We start from the raw sequence: 19,224 nt of genomic DNA, 5'->3' as shown, positions 1-19,224 counted from the left end.
GGAACGATATATATATAATCTTACAAAACACCTAATCCGAATCGAACACACACTTGCTGATAACTAAACATCTGCGTTAAGATCACTGGGGAGCACCACCGCCCTGGAGCGCACGCAGAATATCCTGGAGCGACTGCTGCGCTCCAGCTTGAGCGTTGCCCTGTTGAGGAGGATTCGCGGGAGCAGCCGGCTGCGCATATTGCTGGTAGGGATAAGAGTACTGTGCTTGCGGCTGAGGCTGCGGTGGTGGCGGTGCAGGTGCTTGCGCTGGCATCTGCGGTTGTTGTGGTTGCTGGCCGCTCATGGTTTGCATGACCTGGAACCATTGCGCCCATGCTGCTAGATTGGCCGCTTGGTTCTGCTGGGGTGGCTGGGCTGGAGCTGGCGCCGGCGCTTGAGGTTGGGGAGTGTACGATGGCTGGTAGTTGTAGGCCGCTGCTGCTGCTGGCGGTGGAGGCGGAGGTGCGGCAGCATAGGGGACTGCTGGCTGTGAGGGACCGGAGAAAGGCACTGGCCAACCTGCGCTGCTGTTGTTTGCATAAGCGTTAGCGTTTGATGGTCCAGAAGGTGCCGGAGACGCATGTTGCTGTTGCTGCTGCTTTTGAGGTTGTTGAGACTGTTGTGACTGCTGCTGCTGCTGTTGTTGTTGCTGGCGTTCCCGTTCCCTCTTTTCACGTTGCCGTTGTTTGCGGTTCTTGTTCTTCCCACCACCGCCGGCTGGAGATTGCTGGGATTGGGCTTGCTGAGACTGGCCACGGTCCTGCTGGGTGTAAGACTGGCTGCGATCTTGCTGTTGGCGGGCTGGCGATGCCGAGGTTGCGGACCGTCCCTCTTGATACTGATTCCTCTGGTTGTTCTGTTGGCGATCTTGGAACTGCTCTGGTTGCCTGCCACGGTCAGATTGATTCTTGCCGCCACGTCCACCCTTATCTCCGCCTCGGTTGTTCTGGTTGTTGTTGCCGCCTCCTCGGTCGCCTCGCTGTCCTCCACCACCACGACCCCCGAAGTCGCCACGTCCGCCGCCAAAGCCTCCTCTGTCGCCGCGTCCACCACCAAAGTCACCGCGACCGCCACCACCTCCTCGACCACGGAAGCCGCGACCTCGATCACCCCAGGGACCTCTGCCGCGACCCATACCCCTACGGACATGGCTGCGATCTTCTAATGGTGCACCTTGCCCAACAATCTGCTCGAAATGGTCTGGTCTGGCAAGCGGCTTGTACATGCCGAGATCTTCGTCTTCGTCATCGCTGTATTTCAAACCACCGCCCTGGTATTCCATGGGTCGGTAGATGGGCGGTGCGGGAGCGTCGACGTGTAGTCTGGGCCCGGTGGGGATGTTGACGGGCGCCACTGGCTCGTCGTTGCCTTCTTGCCTGGCTCGCTTCTTAGCCTTTTGTTCGCGCTTGTATTCGGCCTCCTTCTCGTCGTCTGAGAACTCGACATCGTTGGTCTCTTCGTCGTGGAGATTCGATGCGTCGGTGTGCTTCTGTCGGCGGATGGGCTCTGTCTCGGTGAAGGTCGAGTGCTCGTCCACGTAGTAGATGGGTGTGTCCTTCTTGATACCTAGAGTCTCGAGTTCAGCGGCATCGTTAAAGCCAAAAGAGTAGCGCGGCTCCTCCACGCGACCAATCTGCTCGGAGACCTTGCCGACTACAGTGCGGTTTTCGAGGCATAGCGCCGAGCCAGACTCCAGCACCTGCTCATCGCCAGACATCTTGGCCTTGACAACAACGAGGTTCCCGACGATGGACTCCACCTTGCCGAGCTCTGTGATCTTGGTCTCCGGCGTGACTGTGATGTCGGGCATTTCGAACTTTTCATCTTGTTCATTGAGCGTCTTGACCTTGACGGGGCCGGACGCGCCTGGCTCGTCGGCGGCCTCTGCCATCAAGAGACGAACCTGCTCCTCGGGGTCGAGCAGCTCGCCCTCGTCTGAGCCCTCATCTGAGCTGTCGTCCGAACTGGAGGAGTCGGACGATGAGTCTGAGTCGGATGCATCTGAGTCGAGCTGCCATTCGGCGCTCTGGTCATTCCTGTTGGCTTCGGCGGCGCGCAGGAACTCGGCCTTGCTATCGAACGCCGCGCCATCGGGGGCAGGAGCGTCTGTGGTGTCTTCAATCTCGTTCTGGAGGTCTATGGCGGCGGTCAGGGCCGCATCGAGCTCGCCGTCTGTGTCGGCAGCAGGCGTATCGGCAGCAACGACGGCCTGGAGCTGTGGAGCCTCATCCTGCGCCTGGCCGTGATTGGCTACGGGCGGCTCGACTGGGATGGCGGCCTGCGGGCTCGCATCATTGTAGAAGGCCTCGTCATCCGAGAGCTCGCCGTCCTCCGGGGCGTCGTCTGGGACGACTGCGCCGTTTGGTGGTTGCGACTGCGACTGCGCGGCCGGGGTCTCGCTCACAGAGCCGAGTCCAGGAAGGTGAAAGGCCGGCGCGGGTGCCGCCGTCGCCAACAACGACGTCGCTCCGTCCGCCTGTGAGGGCAACGCAGAGGGCTTGACGGGCGTAGTGTCGTAGAAGTCGTCGTCCATGTCATCGACAGGCGAGCCCGGCGCGTCGAGCGCAGATGCAGATGTAGATGTGCCATAAAAGGGAGCGTCCGCCTCCAACCGCGCCCTTTTGGCCGGTGGTTCCAGAGAGTCGGACATTGCTCGTGTCTCTCTCTGCAGTCTTCTCTGAAGCACGCGTGATGGCTGAGTTATCCACTGCGTTGTCTGCACCAGTTTGCTTAAATGCGTGCGATGATAGTTCTGGTTGAAAGGAGCGCTTCAGGGAAGAACGTCGCCTTTTTGGATGCGCGCTAACAAGCTTGGCGGGCACGCGCAGCTCAGCCCTATGACCGCGAGACCCACCGCGTCATTCTGTGAAAGTGACGATACTCTGTGATGGAGGTTGCCGTCACGTTCTGGAATCATTGTCGCTGACATGTCTGCATCGCGCTCAAAGACGGCGCATTCGGCCCCTGAGTGAGTTCAATTGAGCCATGCCATAATCCCCTACCCTGCGATCACAGGCTAACGTATGCATCATGTGTCCAGTACACCACCCCATCTCTCCACGTTCGGCATCTTCTGCGTGTTCGCCCTAGCCAACCTCACCGCCGCCGCCCTCTCGCCGATCCAAGACTGCGACGAAGTCTTCAACTACTGGGAACCAAGCCACTACCTCAACCATGGCTACGGTCTGCAGACCTGGGAGTACTCTCCTGACTATGCCATCCGAAGCTGGGCCTACACTGCTATACACTCGCTCATAATAGGGCTCGCGATGCTGCCACTACAAATACTAGGCTTGCAAAGATCCAAGGTTTTCGAGTTCTACTTCCTGCGAGCGGTTCTAGCCATAGTCTGCGCAGGATGCCAGTCTCGCATGTACACGGCTATCATGAAGATGTTCGAAGTGCGCGTTGCGTCCTTCTTCGCCATGATCATGGTCATAAGCCCCGGCATGTATCATGCTTCCCCTGCATATCTTCCGTCGAGTTTCGCCATGAATTGTGCAATGCTCGGATTTGCGTCTTTCATGGACTGGTCCGGACGTAAAATGAGGACTGCACAAGGTATTGCATGGTTCGCCGTTGGCAGTGCTCTTGGTTGGCCCTTTGCCGGTGCGCTCGCTCTGCCCTTCATTGCGGAAGACTTCATTGCAGGCGTGTTCACCAGCACCATTAAAGAGAGTCTGCGTCGCATACTACTCCAGGGCGCACCTAGAGCCCTTGCCATCGTAATCTTGCAGACCGCGATCGACTCGCTGTTTTACAGGAGGCTCGTGTGCGTGCCGCTCAACATCGTTTTATACAACGTTTTCAGTGGTGGTAGTAGAGGCCCTGATATCTACGGTGTAGAGCCATGGCATTTCTACGTTCGAAATCTAGCGCTCAACTTCAACATTTGGTTCTTCCTCGCGCTGGCTGCTCTCCCGCTGCTGCTGATCCAGTACCTCGTATTTGACAGGGCTGTTTATCGGAACACGCTCACGAGGTCCATCACCTTCGTCAGCCCATTCTACTTGTGGTTGGCAATATTCACCGTCCAGCCTCATAAAGAGGAGCGGTTCATGTATCCAGCGTATCCTGCATTAGCATGGAACGCAGCCCTCTCTTTACACATCTTGCTAGCCAACTTTGGTTCGATGGACCCACGACACCTAGTCAGCAAGATACCTCCAATGATGAAACTCGTCATCGTCTGTGTTCCCATCATCCTGTCCTTGAATCTGGGCATACTTAGAATTCATGGTATGTATCACCTCTTATACTATCGATCAGCAAGCACTAGTACCTTTGGCAGAACCTTGAATTGATCTTTAACACATTTCAGGTCACATGTCCGCATACTCAGCGCCACTCAATGTTTACAAGCCATTGTTCGACCCCACGATTGCACGCTCGGGAGACACCGTATGTCTAGGCAAAGAGTGGTATCGCTTTCCATCCTCCTTCAACCTGCCCCAAGGTGTCCGCGCCAAGTTCATCAAGAGCGAGTTCTCAGGCCTCCTACCAGGCGAGTTCAGCGAAGCCGACGCCAGTCTTGGACTATTCCCCGGCACCTGGCTTATACCATCTGGAATGAACGATGAGAATCTAGAAGATCCCAGCAAATATGTATGTGAACTAGGGAATGAAGACGTGGATCCCACTAACCTGACGAAACAGACCAATATCGAGCAGTGCGACTTCGTCGTTGATTCTCGCTCTGCTGGCGCTCCACCAACAGCGCTCGAACCGGACTACATCTCTGATACAGAGCATTGGAAAGCGTTGAAGTGTCTTCCTTTCCTAGACGCAAGCAAGACACATACCATCAGTCGCATGCTCTGGGTCCCAGACCTATCTATCATCCCCGCCAAGTTCCGTCGCCAATGGGGCGACTACTGCTTACTACAGCGCAAAGATCAGATAGGCGCATAGTATACACATGTAAATACCAGTCGTCGGACACAAAGTGGGGGTGATCCGGACCCAACGCAGACAGAGAATACCGAATCCAAAGCCAACTCCACTTCCCCAACGGCGTCACGGTGCAACTCATGAAAACACGTTGTGGAATTGTTGCGCCCCCAGACCACATCGCAGGCATGCTGTTCGGACGTCCATTCCTGTTATCAAGAGTCGCATCGATAGACACCAGGTCTAACCAAGTGGGGTATTCCTTTCCCCGCCCAGGCAAGATAACCACTACTGACGACACATGCGCACCAACCCCACAGTGTCCAGGGTCGTTATCGCGGAAGACGATTGGCTTGTACATATCCCAGATGAATTAATAGGAAGTCGATTTACATGTCGCGCATGATGTGTAAGGTCATTGGGTACTGTGCTGTTTTGTTTGTGACTACTTATACTATGGACGTGACGTCCTCTCTTTTTTGCACTTGGACTTTGTAGTAGTAGTCCCGTTACTTGGTGTTCATCATGACTGCTCTTATCACCGACCTAGACGAACATGCCAGACGTCTTGCACGTGACATACAACAGCACTACACCAACGCTCAAACCCGCCTTAACAACGTCCTCAAACAGACTGATATCCAACCCAAAGCAGCGCTCTACTCCCTCCTCCTCTTCGCCGCATTCACATACTTCACCATCGCCGTCACCAACCTAATCCGCGCCCGCAGACAAAACAATTCACGACCCAGTACGCCCAACCTCGAAAAACGAGGCCCGTTCAAAACAGCGGATCGCCCTCCAGGAGTATGGCCACCCTCAGACTTCACCCGGCCTCCGGCGACCCCCTACCCATCCTTTTCGCTCACTACCACTAAGCCCCTACCTTACCGTCCCTTCCGCCACGGCCCCAAGTACAACATCACAATGGGTCTTCGCAACATGAACTGGGACGAATGGATAGAACTCGACAACCAGTACATGCAGTTCCACGACCTAAAAGCAAGAAGGATAGAAGAGCGAGGAGCGAAATGCATCAAAACAGCCCCAGAAGCCGTCGCTGCCGCAGTGGAACTCCTCGAGGAATTATCTTCCTACCTACCACAACGTTATCCCACCGTCTTCCAGACCATCCCCACTTCCGAGGGTATGAAGAACGGATTCAGGAATTTGGCCACGGGCGAAATCTTCGATGTTGAAAGACTGGAGAGGAATGGCGTGGAGGAAGATGCGATGGAGATGTGTGCGAGGTTGGTTCAAGACGATCTTGCTATTATGGTGGAGAGGGAAGATGAACAGTACTACCTCCTCGCTGGCGCGATACTCTTAGCGGGGTTTTGGAGGTTGGAGGATAAGTTTGGTATGCCATTGTCTACTATTCATACTAGTGGGGATGTGCCTGGGTATGTTGTCTCCCCTCTTCTCCATCCACCTCCATCCTTCTCCATCAACCCTAGCCTCCCTCAGTCGACGCACGATTTGCTTACAATGCTGAACAACAGTTTCAAGACCAAGCTCGAAAAACCAATGTCCAACTTCTTCCGGCGAATCCAACCCCAATCCCCCGTACTACGAAACAACTACTTCATCCAAGTCGACGACAATCTCGCGTGGAGCTCTAGTATAGGACCTGAAGATACAGAGGGAGAGGGCGGGATAGGCTGGTTTACAGCGGAGAAGAACAAGGCAGTTGAGCATCATTGGTTTAGGAGTGAGAGACAGAGTCTGAGGAGGTACGTCAACAGCATCCTCACCGTCATGAATATTCCCTTCGCGGTCTCCATCTTACCTGTCCACGCTTCACATCAATAGCAACGGATTACTTCAACTGACAATCACTACCAGACTCCCCAAATCCGGCGGCGTAGTCTTCACAATCCGGACCTACTTCCACCCCATCACGGAAATCGCACAGGAGCCGTATGTACCGGGTAGACTAGCCAGTGCGATTCGTTCTTGGGGGGACGATGTGAGTCGGTACAAGGGGAAGGAGATGTATGGGGATGTGCTGTTGGAGTATTTAGATAGGAAACATCAAGAGCAGGTGGAGGCGGGGTTGGATGTTGATGCTGAAGATGGGGTGAGGGGGTATCCTTTTTGAGCGAACCATGAATCGTCTTTTTCGATGGGTGGTAGGCTGGGGGTATCCGATGCGTATTGTCTTGTCTCTTGACAACACAAGGCTTTCATATGTTTGGAGGCTGCCGTATTTATTATTTCTCATTTATTGGTTTTGGATAGGCAACACATCGTATTGAATATCCAAGTCGTCGGTGTATTCGCACAGGCATTCTTATAAGTTTGCGGAAGGAGACGCGAATATTGTCGGAGAACGATCTTGCCCTTCACGACACATCTTCACCGATCTCGGTACAAGCGATATGCACCGCAGATCTACCATCCTGTCCATTCACGCGTTCGTATCGAAAATCTCAGGGTGATTAGCTTAGGCTCGTCCCTTTTGCTCCGCCATTCGGCCCGGATGATAACGAGGCGAAGTCGGAGTGCTGCAGGTCGTGCCGAATATAGAAAATTGTGCTGTGCATCAGGCAGTTCTTCGGTCTGCGAAAACATACTCCACTACTGTCGTATCTGCTGCATATGGCTTTCAAGTGCTTTGGGTGGTGTGCTCGGCTTAGGTCGGCACGAGCTAGATGTACCGGCGCAGGTTTTGCTGTAAGGTGGAATTAGTGTGTGGGCGTCTGTGTATTTTTACAGGTGTCAAGCGGTGGAGGCCAGATGCACGACGTGACAGGTGGTACCATGGTTGATGTCGTGCAGTAGCTCGCGGTTTGATGGGCATCCGGGGTGTTACTATAGTGCGCTTGTGGGATTGCAGCCTGACGCAACGGGCAGAGATGATGTACGTGATAATGCGCGTCGAGTCAGCTTGAACGTTAGACGTTAAAATCCTGTGTAGTCAGTGTGGATGCGTAAAATTGCGGCAGCGACTGTTGAAGGGAGCCCTGTTTCATAAGAGGGATGTTGATGACGTTGCGCAGGGTCGGAGATGAGCCGCCTTGGTGTTTGCAGGATGCTAAGGGATTGCGATGGAGGGAAACACTTGTTTAGCGAGATGATGAGGGTGGCCAATGGCGGCGTTGGATCGCCAGGGAGGAGAAAGTACCGATGCAGTGGCAGATCGCGGCACTGGATGGATGCGTGGTCGCCTGGAAACGGCAGGACCCTGGTACAGGAGCGCAGGGCGAATGATGTGTTTATTGATTGTCCTATGCGTTGTTGTTTTGGCAATCTTGTGCGGCCACGGGGGTTGGAGGCCGTTGCACAACGACTATCAAGGCGGGTAGAAACCTTGATCAATATCGATCAATAACCCTCGGGGTCACGGGGATAGCAAGTGGGAGGAACCTTATATTCACGTGGCTGGAAGCTTATCGGCCGGCAGCCGACGTAATATCGCAGTAGCATGGCAGTAGTGGCTTTGGGTGTCGAGGCAGAGGCGCGTGGCGGCCGTTCGCAGGACGGGGACCGAGGGGCAGCGAAAAAGCAGTTCGCAGCTGCATTGGAGCGGGTTCGAGTGCGTGCGCGGCGATGCAAGCAGACGGGCAAACCTGTAATCACTTGGCCTTCCCTGTTCACCAGGCGGAGCAACGGAGTGAAGCGAGGTCAGATTAGCCCGGCCAGGCCTGGGTCAATGCAGGCGGCGTTCAGCCCAAGCGACACGGGCGCTGACTGGTGAATGGCTTGCTATGGCGCGCGCTGGGCGATGTGACAGGGCTGCACATGAATCAACTCTAGTCGGCTTTCTCTTGCTACTTGTAATTAAGACGTCTGCACAGTCCGAGTCGTCGATGACAACTACACACATGTACCCGCTGAGCTGAAGTGCTATGGGGGAGGATGGCCCTACCGGCAATGCAACACAATGTCTTCCCTGCGCCGGGCTCCCCTGCTGAAGGGAAACGCGACATCTGGCCCGGTGCGGGTGCAGGTGCAGGCTCAGACACGGCAAAAAGGCGCGCTGATGATTCGCGCCGCCTGCGGAGGGTGAAGGACTCGAGGGAGCAGCTCAAGAGGAGGACGAGAGCACGCGGCACCAGCAACGCCACCATCGACACGACGACGAGCAACTCGACCTCGGCCGGCCGCAGCTACACGGTTGCGAACGTCCACAACGGCGTCATATACCTGAGGTACGTCGAGATTGGTGTTGATGTTCTACGGCCACCGGTAAACATCATGAACATGAGGAAAGAGCGACCAGTGGACGCAGCCCGCGAGGAAGGCGCACGTCATGCCTCACATGATCCCATGCCTCACCAACCTCAACACCGACCATTCGTAGACTCGTAGACTGACACCCCCAGACCTGTGGCCCGTCCGGGAAACCAGCGAGGCCGTCAGCCGGATCCCTTCGTCTTCCCGCCCCAGACGCCGCCCGACAGCGCAACGCTCGACAAACTCCGCCCGCTGAGCAATGAGTGGGAGCAGAGTCTCTACGGCTCGCGAACACCCCATTCGGAACCTACACCGCCGCTACCGGACCTGAGCGAGGGCAATGCCTTCCAGCAGCACTCCCAGGCCGATTCCGCTGGACGCCCACTCGCACACGCGCGCTCGCACTCGTTCTCTACCGTCGACGACCACACGGCCACGACGCTCAGCCACGAGCCGGGCACCTTCAAGGTGGTGATTGAGCGCCCGTCGCACATGCGCCCGAAGACGGCAGACACGTCGTCGTTCCCGTTGCTGCAGGTCCCCATACCGCATTACCGCTTGGGCACTCCGCGTTTCAGCACACGGGGGACCGCCGACCTGCGCTCCTCGGTCTACACCCGAACCTCAGGCGCCGACGACTTTGCGAACTCGCTCCTGACCCCACAGCGAGGGGTGCGGCAGTCGTTCCTGTCGTCGCGCCCTCGATCAGACGCCTACTCGCCCGTCCCCCACCGCTTCCGCGCCACTATGGACCGCCCGCCAATGCCCCCCTCGGGTCCCTCTTCAGCGCGCGTCTCCCACATGCCTATCAGCCCCCGGCTCTACGATGCCCTCACCACCAACCCCGACGACCGCGCTGTTGTGCGCTTCAACGCCGACGGCGACATCCTCGCAGCCACCCCTTCCCGACTCGTTGCGCACATCACCTCGCCCAGCTTCCTGGATTACGAACTCCTCTCCGACTTCTTCCTTACTTTCCGCGCCTTCCTCTGCACCCGAGATCTCGTCGCATACCTCATCTCCCGCCTACGATGGGCCGTCGACCGCCAAGACGACTTTGGGCGCATTGTCCGTGTACGCACCTTCGTAGCCCTCCGCCATTGGATCCTGAACTACTTCGTTGACGACTTCATGCCCTTTTACTCCCTACGGACCAATTTCTGCGACCTTGTCAACAGCCTGTACAACGATCTCCGGAACCGAGAAGATGGAGGTGGGGGTGACATAAAGATTGTAGGGGAACTGAAGAAGTGCTGGAGGCGGACGTGCGCATTATACTGGGAGATGGAAGACCACATTGGCCAGAACTTTGCGGATGATGAATTACTCCCGGGCGGACACGATGGATCACAAGCGGCATACGAAGAGCCTCCTCCACCAATCCCGTTGCCCTCAACCCCTCCACGAGCCAACATCCGGGATACCAAGGAGACCATCGGCTCAAACCCAAGCGACCACTTTGCTAGCCGGCATATGGACTGGGCGCAGAGAGCACGGCATACGCCTCAGAACTCCATGAGCTCGCCTTACATTTCGCAAGAATACGAGAACCACCAGATACCCCTATCGCCCGCCAGTGAGCAGAGCATGCATGTATTATCATGTTCAATACCTATGCGGCACAAGCATGACCAGGCCGTCGAGCTTCCACTATATCCCCACCCAGTGCCAGTCACCAATCCAGCTCCCACAGGCACCGCTCGCCTGACAGCTAGTCCACAACAACCAGCATCCATCAAGAACGCTCACCGCCCATCGCATGGCCACAAGCGTAGCGGCAGCTTTACCGATGCTCTTCGAGACAGCAGAGCGCCACTATCCATTCCTAAAAACGCACCCGCAGATTTTGCCATGTCTGCTGTCACGAACATGCCCGGCACACTAGTACGTGGTGGACTCTTCCAGCCCAGCTCCCCATACTTCGAGGTCAGAGCTCTGCGCCCTTCACGATCTCAGTATTTGCATGACATCGAAGATGCGGAAGCGAACGAATTCCAGAGACCCGGGCATGCGACTTCCCCAGGCATGAAAAAGATCTTCGGCAGTGTACGCCGCGCGTTAAGCACCCGGCAGAATATGAGTCCAAGCCCTCAATTAGGTAGCGTTGGGCAACAACGGCAGCCGCCATACGTGCGATCCTCCAATCCAGGCGCCATGTCTTCAGTCTCTATCTCAGGGGGCGTACATAAGCGACGTCCTACTCGACCAAAGCCCCAGGTGCGCATTGATGTACTGGCCGCCGCAGTTGCAGAGAGCTTTAGAGCAGCTGTCCAAGAGCAGCTTGAAAGTGAAAGTCAGGAAAATGGTCTCGAGCCCCCTGATCTCGGTGGGTTCGAGTTTGAGTTTGACAGGCGTGGTACCCCAACTCAGCAGGACCGCCAGAAAGCACAGGACCCTCGCGTACACAGCGCCATCACCAGTGGCAGCAAGTCGATAGTGATCATTGACGACACCGGGCCACCACCCGTGCCCGTCATATCGGACACCCTGGTACCCGATCTCGACAAGGTAGCAACAAAGCTGGACAGTCATCAGCAAGAAGAGGCAAATAATGAACAATCGGCTAGTGAGCCCGTTGACCCAGTAAGGCATTCCGAGCTCTACGACGATCCAGAGCCTCGCCCAGCAACAGCAACAGAAGAGCACCGCTATTCGCGAATGTCGACAAGACGACCCACCACCAGACAAACAAGGAGGTCCATCTCTGCGGGCCCAGAAAGGATGCACTCCTTCCGACGCCGGGGGTCGGCCAAGAACTCCCTGGCGCGGGCAGGCTCTCTCCGCCGACATGCATCATACAACAGCGTGCTTAGCCGACGTCAAGGACCCGCGAGCATTGCTACATTCCAAACCATGTCATCAGATAACGATCCCTTCTTTCTCGACCGCCAGCCAGCGCCTGATGCTAGCGGGCCCGGACGCCAGCTTCGTAGGCGTCCGGGTGGTGACCTTCGCGCTGCAGGAAACATCCATGATCTCGAATTATCGCAACGCCCACACTCTACCGGCTCGGTCTCTAACCACACGCATTCGGTCACAAACTCGGTCATTCTACGATCCGATCGTTTCAACGACCCAGAAGCAGAAGCCCAGCCCGTCACAGAAGGGCCAGCCGAAGCCGAGGTCCCAAAGAAGCCCATCTCGCTAGTAGATACACACTCTTCGCAGCCCAATCTAAGACCGTCTTTCGAAGCCGAAGTAGCAAAGCTTGCTGCTCTTCCTGACGATACGGACGACGAAGGTGGTGTCGAGTCGGCTCTGATGAAACTGGAGGGCCGTTACGAGAAGAAGTCGCCCAGCATTCCCTCCCAACGGACTACTGTTGAGCTAGACTACTACCGCCCGACAGGCGCTGATCAACAACGCGCACGAGCTGATACCTTCGACCAGGGAGGGCGTCCCGAGACCGACGACGTCTTCCACCGTCCACTGGCTCCTCCAGAAACAGACGGGCAAGAAATGTACCGCCTCTCCGCCGAGAACTTCAACCGCCGTGTACCTGCGGTTCAGTCTGTTGGGGAGTCGACCGACTCTTATTCCTCAATACCTCTTCTCGACCGGGGCTTGAGCCAGATTGAAACCCCCCAACGAGGACATACGCTTGATACCATGAGGTCTTCCGCCAAACCGTCTCCTCTGCATTTCGCTAGTGTCTCACCCCATTCTGAAGGTCCACCAGGAACATCTTCGTCGATGGAGTCCTCTATTGACTACGTCGTCGAAACAGAGAGCATGAAGCAAATACCGCCGGGTGGCACTTTGCCAAGTACAGCCTACCCGCGCGAATCGTTCTTGCTTGACGAAGACGAGGATCTCAGTGACAGGAGTTCTGCTGGAGGAGCGAAGTCAGGTCGTGACAGTCACGGCGTAAGGAGTTTCTTCGACGACGAGCCAGCAACCCCCGAGGACGACCCTGACAATCTCACGCATCCTATGCGCCACCCTCCAACACCGCCTCTAACGGGTAACCGACTGAACGACGAATTACCTAGCTCAACAGTGTTCGACCGAGGGCTGCCAACACCAGGCCTCACCCCAACCGTCTCTCGCGCGAACCAGCAGCCGTCCACACAGCCTGTGCAGCTTGCTGAGTCTCCCGCTGATCTAGAAGGTCCTCAGCAGAGTGCAGCTCTGACTCGGACTGCACATTTGCCTTTCATCTTGGCCCATGACTCCGAAGTCCTCGCTCAGCAGTTTACCATTGTTGAAAAGGACGCATTGGACGAGATTGATTGGAAGGAACTTATTGAGTTGCGCTGGAAGCAGTCTTCCCCGCAGATCCGCGACTGGGTACAATATCTCCGAACGGAAGAGGCTAGAGGTGTGGATGTCGTCATCGCACGATTCAACCTTGTCGTCAAATGGGTCGTATCCGAGGTCCTGCTCACCGAGGAAATCCATGAGCGTGCGCGATGCATCACCAAGTTTATTCACATCGCAACCCACGCGCGACGATACCGCAACTACGCTACAATGTACCAGATCGCGATCGCCCTGATATCGAACGATGTATCAAGCCTCAAGAAGACATGGGCTTTGGTTCCCGCAGCCGAGATGCTGGTCATGACAGAGTTGGAAGCGCTTGTCCAACCGCTGAAGAACTTCCACAACCTGCGGCTCGAAATGGAAACAGCAACTGTAGACGACGGTTGCATTCCATTCATCGGTGAGTAATTGCTCCAACAGTCGCCTTTTCAAAAGCTAACAGACCACCAGGCGTTTACACCCGCGACCTCATCTACAACGCGCAAAAGCCCGCCTTCATCGACGCCCCACCCGCCGACGGCGAACGCCTCGTCAACTTTGACCGCCACCACACCGCCGCCACCATCGTTAAGAACCTCCTCCGCCTTCTCGAAGCCAGCTCCAAATACACCTTCAACGTCGAACCTCACGTCCTCAGCAAATGTCTCTGGCTCGCTGCCCTCAGTGACGAGGAAATCACGAGACGCAGCCGCCAGTGTGAATGATTAGATACCCCCCTTCTTGCTTTTCTCCCCACCATCGTTCTTGACGGCGTTTGAGCGAGCGAGCGAGCGAGCGAAGTGGAACTTCTCATGCCGAGGGTTTTCCTTGTATTGTCTTTCTCTCTCCATTTCCCTTTGCTAATACCCCATCCACATCTCGGCGCAATTGGTTCTGGCGCAGCTGCATCAACCCGACACGATATTACGACATTATTACCATACCACCTCGCTGTTGTTTCGCATATAACCGAGTCTTCCATACGGAACTCGTAGTCTACTGTCTAGTTACTTAGAATCTAATTAAGACGTGTGCCGTATTGAGGTACATGATGTTTGTCTGAATAATAGCGTAATTGATCGAAATCTGTTGTGCATGTGATCTTGTCGTGCTCTTGTCATCCCGTATCCGTAAGGCTGATTCCGCAGCTTAGTTCACCTTAGTGCGGGCACCAAATGTTCACGCGACGCGAACCCCAGACGATCGCATCAGCCACAACATATCCACACACGCAGTACACGTTACTTCCCTTTCAACGCTGCGCACATCGATCAGGCATTCTAATGGCACTGTAGTATCATTCTGATAAACGGACAAGGGAACACGGAAGACTGGAAGGAACTGCAAATCTCCCCCGCTCCCGTGACGCTTCATCGCGTCCGTTGGTGGGCTTCATTTCAGCCTCATGATCGCATCAGCCACAACATACCCACACACGGCAGCACGGCATGACCTTCCTCTGAGCGCAGCACCACACACGGGATTAGGCCACCATCATGGCACTCCACTACCACCCACCGTAACATACCTCTCCGCGATCGCACATCACATCACCTATGTGCGCCTTGTTTCCACCAACCGACCTGTTTGTTCGTCGTACGCGGTCGCCGTGCTCTCTCGTTTTCGTTGGCGGCTGATCATCCTTGAATGCTCGCGCGTTTAGTTCACGGCATACCTGCGAAGGAACGCTTCAACTACCAGGAAGGAGATTCGGTATAGCATGGCTGGTATAAGGACGGGAATGACGAATACTCCGCCGCCGATTACGGTTGAGGATACGGCGACGGGGGTCGGGCCGCTGCCGAGTCCGGAGATGGAGGGTGTGAATGGTGAGTACAACGCTCCGGGGAAGAGAAGAGAAAAAAGTAAAGAAAGAAGCTGTGAGGAAGAGGTATGATAGCGCGGATCTTGGATACGAATAGAAGTACCTATTGGTCTTGGAAGTTACCAGGTTGGCGTTGCGCTGGCAGATGTCGCAACTAGCTGTCGCGCTTGCTGGCTGTCAGGATCCCTAGCTGACATTCAGAACAGCCCCTCGAGCCTTTACCACGTCTACGCACTACTCCCACGAACACGAACAGTCACATTTACGACACCGGGAACCTCCGAAAGGCACGTTTGGCCACCGTCGCAAGCACAGCCCGAATCTCGAATGGCGGCAACCATGGACAAAGGAGAGCTGGTCACAGGGCCGCGTGCTGCTCATCGATTATGTCGCAAAGGAACACTCAGCGGAGGGCAGACGGAAGATTGTGGCACAGGAGTTCTCCGACATCGACAGTCTGCGCCGGTTCTATCGCAAAGAAGATCTCTCGGCGCAAGCAGCATTGCGCGTGATACACGTCCAAAACGCCAGCTGGGCCACACGTTACCTCCTCCGCAAGTTCAACATCGACGCCACGGACGATCTGGTAGGCACAAACTTCGGTCGCTGGGCCAGCTATGAGAAGCCTCAACAACGCGGCGGCAAACCTGTCCTTAATGGCCGTACATTCCGCGCTCAACGCGATCCCTGGCGCGGCATCTCGCGCGCTGCCTTTGGAGCCGATTACCTCAAATCCTACGATAGGAATACGCACATTCCCCGACCGAATAACAACAAGTCCATCATGGAGCTCAATCACTACGACGAGACGGATCAGCCACGATATGGACACGACGTATATGTGCAGCGCTTGAGCTGTTACGTTCAACTCAGCGACGGAACCCCAGGGCAAGCCGTCGACCCCGATATACCGAACCCATACGACGAGGAAGCGTGGGAGGAGTACATGCGATTGAAGAAGAGTTACGGCAACGTAGATGCGAATGAGCACCAGGAACGTTACATCCCCAAGCTCCGGTCCCTCGACAACGGCAACACAATCATTCTGTTTGAGAACTCGGTCACAGGCTCCGTCAAAGATACCCTTATCGGCGCGCGACAAGAACTAGAGTCTCGCTGGAGACGACTATCCTTCTACTTGCCCATGGAGGAAAACGATGAGACGCTGACGGCGGAGTGCATGGATTTCATCTTGCAGGATGTGTTCAAAGCGTTGAGCTACAACTGGCAGAAGTTTCTGGCTGTTTGTGAAACCCATGTTGGGATTCTGGAAGATAAGAGTGAGTAGTAACTTCCACCTACCGCTCACAAGAAAATATACTGACCACAATCCCACCCAGTCTACGAGAACCCCGCCGACGAATCCCGCGCCCCTGAACTTTGGAAGAACAGCGCACAATGGCTCAAGGTCGAACGCCTCATATACATCCACGTCGACGTAATCAAGGAAATGGTCACACATCTTCACGACCTAGCGGGTGCGGACCCTAAAGAATCTTCAGACCAGCCCTGGCTGGGTTCCGTACCAGACGAACTCGACAAGTTGACCGGACAGTGGGAAAGAGATGTCATCCTCCCCACGACCGCTCTATCAGACCTCATGTACAAGAGCGTAGGTATTAGGGATGCGCGACATTCTTTACAATTAGGCCTGAGTATGTGGCGTCTGAGTTGGATCACATTCATGTACGCCCTCCTCCCCTCCCCCCTCCCTCATCCCTCACCAGAAACTAACATTGTGTTCCCCCCAGTTTTCTCCCCCTAACCTTCACAGTCGGTTTCTTCGGCATGAACGTGTCCACCTTCTCCGAAAACCCGCCCCTAAAATGGTGGTTCATAGTCTCCATCCCCGTCCTCGTCATTGTCCTCATCCTCTGGTACGGCGTAAAACACAATCTCGCGACGCAACGTCAGAACCCCATGCGGAGAGGTGTCTACGAGGCGCTGTACCATGAACTTGCTACTGCGCAGCCCAGCCTGTGGAGTCGCAGTGGGCCGAGAGACGATGTTGTGCCTGTGGGGTGGTGGGCAGGCTTCAAATGGCGGCTCATCACGCGGTGGTTTGGCGAGGAGAAAGTTAGACCGGGGAGGAATGTTGATGGCAGTGGGAATGCGACTGGGACTGGTGGGGAGGACTTTGGCGTTGTGGGACGCTGCAGAAGGGCGTTGGCGAGACGCTGGTTGGGCGAATTGGCCGTCATGCCTATCCCGCGCCATTCATCCCCCTCCCGCAACGACAACAAACCACTCCCCTCATCCTCTTCCCAGCGCTCCAGCAGCAGGAGCTCTGTGCGCAGCGAAGTCGCTTCGTGTATGCTTACTACCACCGCCAACACTGCCAACACTACGACGCAAGAGATATCGGATAAGAAAATGGGTGCTGTGGCGCAGTTGGCGAGGGTGGCGACGCCGGTTGCGCTTGCGGATGCGGATCCGACGGCTGCGTCCAGGATGCAGAGGGCGAGTAGGAGGGACGGGAGTAGTTTGAGCCCGGATGGGAGGAGGAGAGGGAGTGTGACGAGTAGTGATGGGGGGGTTATGGTTGAGGAGAAGGGGGGGAGTGGGGATGAGAGGGAGGGGAGGGGGAGTGAGGGGAGGGATAGGGATAGACGGAGGGTGAGGGGGTTGGATGTTCCCAGCAGAAACTGAGGGTGGGAAGGGTGGTAGAGTCAGTTGTAGGATTTGAGTTATGGGGCTGACGAGGTTGGCGGTGCAGAGATGTAGATGAGATGATGGATTTGCCGCCGGTTTTGCAGAATACATGCTCTTGCGTCTCGGGTTTTCGTCATCCCACGGACATCGATGCCAGATACCACTTTTTTGGTCCTAGCTTCTGCGCGCGCCTGCCATATAAATACCCCTCTCAAAGCCCTCTCTTCCTTTCTTCCATCACTCACTTCCTTCTTTATAGGACCAAAACACGTCGAGGAGAGGTCTATGGGCGCGCTGCCTCCTCTTTCTCCAAAAAGAGACTTGAACACAGCCACGTCCTGCGTCCTCCTTCTTTCTTTCAAAAGATAACAGAGAGATGCCATGACTGTTCCTCCTCGCCTTCTCTGAACCGGTCTCAAAAAGTCTATCACATATGCACATGTCTCGCTTCTTCCTCCAAACTTCAAAAAACTCACTCATGTGACTCTTCTTTCCGCCTCCTCTGGACCGTATCTAAAAGCACAGTGGTGCATGCCATGTGCTGTTTCTTCCTTCGAAATGCACCAAGGGTCGCCTGATGACTGTGGCTTCCGCCTTCTCTGGATCAATCCAAAAAGTGCAATGAATGTGTTGCCATGCGCCGCTTCTTCCTCCAAAACCAGCGAACTATATGTCTATGGTTGTCTCTGCCTCCGCCTCCCTTGGAATGATTCAAAGCTCCATTCCCGCACGACATGTGCCGCCTCTTCTTCCAAAGATTATGACAACATGCATCATGATTGTCTCCTCTGCCTTCTCCAAGCAAATCCAAAAACACGAATCACAAGAACCATGACTGCCTTCTCCGCCTTCCTGGGCTTATCCAAACTCGTCATTCGAGAGACCATGTGTCGCTTCTTCCTCCAGAAAACGTCTTCATCGAAGTCAGATGACTGTTCCTTCCGCCTTCTGGATCCAAATATACGAGGATATAAGCTACGAGCGAGTTTTGAGTTCCTACTTCTACCTCAAAAGCTACCTTGGACTGCTTTTTACCAAAAAATCAAGGCTAACCACCTATGTTCTGCGCCCTTCTTTCTTCCTCCAAAACCAGTTCCAAACTACGAACATGGCTGTGTCTTCAACTTTCCTGACTCTAAATAAATGGATCTACACCCGATGAGCCAGCTGGAACTGGACTTTCTTATCCAAGACATGCGAGAGACCATTCATGTGTGTTTCTGGTCTCCAAACGATATCTGTATTTCCACTATGGAAAGACCGAACAGTCATCGGCTCCAGTATATGTCGGCGTCCTTCTCACACCCGCTGTATTCGACCTAGCGCAAACCACCTGTTGCGCATATATAAACCTCCGTTGGTGCGCTCTACTTTTCCTCATACACTCACATTCCTCGGAGTGGGACCAAATACCTGCTGGGCGTAGCCCATGT

At 55.3% G+C, this 19,224-nt stretch overlaps 5 protein-coding genes across 5 annotated transcripts; 4 read left to right on the top strand and 1 right to left on the bottom strand.

The window, feature by feature from the left end:
• Positions 1 to 82: 82 nt before the first annotated feature.
• On the bottom strand, positions 83 to 2,650 carry J4E78_005607 (uncharacterized protein; the record flags this gene model as incomplete). Its single annotated transcript, XM_049366226.1, has 1 exon — positions 83 to 2,650. The coding sequence occupies one exon, from the start codon at positions 2,648 to 2,650 to the stop codon at positions 83 to 85; it is 2,568 nt and encodes an 855-aa protein (XP_049221952.1).
• A 373-nt stretch (positions 2,651 to 3,023) lies between these two features.
• J4E78_005606 (uncharacterized protein) lies at positions 3,024 to 4,911 on the top strand (the record flags this gene model as incomplete). The annotated part of the gene is made up of 3 exons (XM_049366225.1): positions 3,024 to 4,239; positions 4,322 to 4,605; positions 4,657 to 4,911. 3 exons carry the CDS (start codon positions 3,024 to 3,026, stop codon positions 4,909 to 4,911), a joined length of 1,755 nt encoding a protein of 584 aa, XP_049221951.1.
• A 504-nt stretch (positions 4,912 to 5,415) lies between these two features.
• J4E78_005605 (uncharacterized protein) lies at positions 5,416 to 6,918 on the top strand (the record flags this gene model as incomplete). The annotated part of the gene is made up of 3 exons (XM_049366224.1): positions 5,416 to 6,623; positions 6,736 to 6,867; positions 6,915 to 6,918. The coding sequence occupies 3 exons, from the start codon at positions 5,416 to 5,418 to the stop codon at positions 6,916 to 6,918; spliced, it is 1,344 nt and encodes a 447-aa protein (XP_049221950.1).
• Positions 6,919 to 8,766: 1,848 nt separating this feature from the next.
• On the top strand, positions 8,767 to 14,039 carry J4E78_005604 (uncharacterized protein; the record flags this gene model as incomplete). Its single annotated transcript, XM_049366223.1, has 3 exons — positions 8,767 to 9,044; positions 9,219 to 13,735; positions 13,786 to 14,039. 3 exons carry the CDS (start codon positions 8,767 to 8,769, stop codon positions 14,037 to 14,039), a joined length of 5,049 nt encoding a protein of 1,682 aa, XP_049221949.1.
• A 1,088-nt stretch (positions 14,040 to 15,127) lies between these two features.
• On the top strand, positions 15,128 to 17,788 carry J4E78_005603 (uncharacterized protein; the record flags this gene model as incomplete). Its single annotated transcript, XM_049366222.1, has 4 exons — positions 15,128 to 15,134; positions 15,346 to 16,419; positions 16,480 to 16,794; positions 16,914 to 17,788. The coding sequence occupies 4 exons, from the start codon at positions 15,128 to 15,130 to the stop codon at positions 17,786 to 17,788; spliced, it is 2,271 nt and encodes a 756-aa protein (XP_049221948.1).
• Between the last annotated feature and the right edge of the window lie 1,436 nt (positions 17,789 to 19,224).

This window comes from Alternaria triticimaculans (genome assembly GCF_023758025.1).
Source record: "Alternaria triticimaculans strain BMP 0046 chromosome Unknown scaffold_7, whole genome shotgun sequence".
NCBI lineage: Eukaryota > Fungi > Ascomycota > Dothideomycetes > Pleosporales > Pleosporaceae > Alternaria > Alternaria triticimaculans.
Note: the sequence above shows the minus strand (reverse complement) of the source record. Positions and strands in the feature narration are given on the sequence as shown.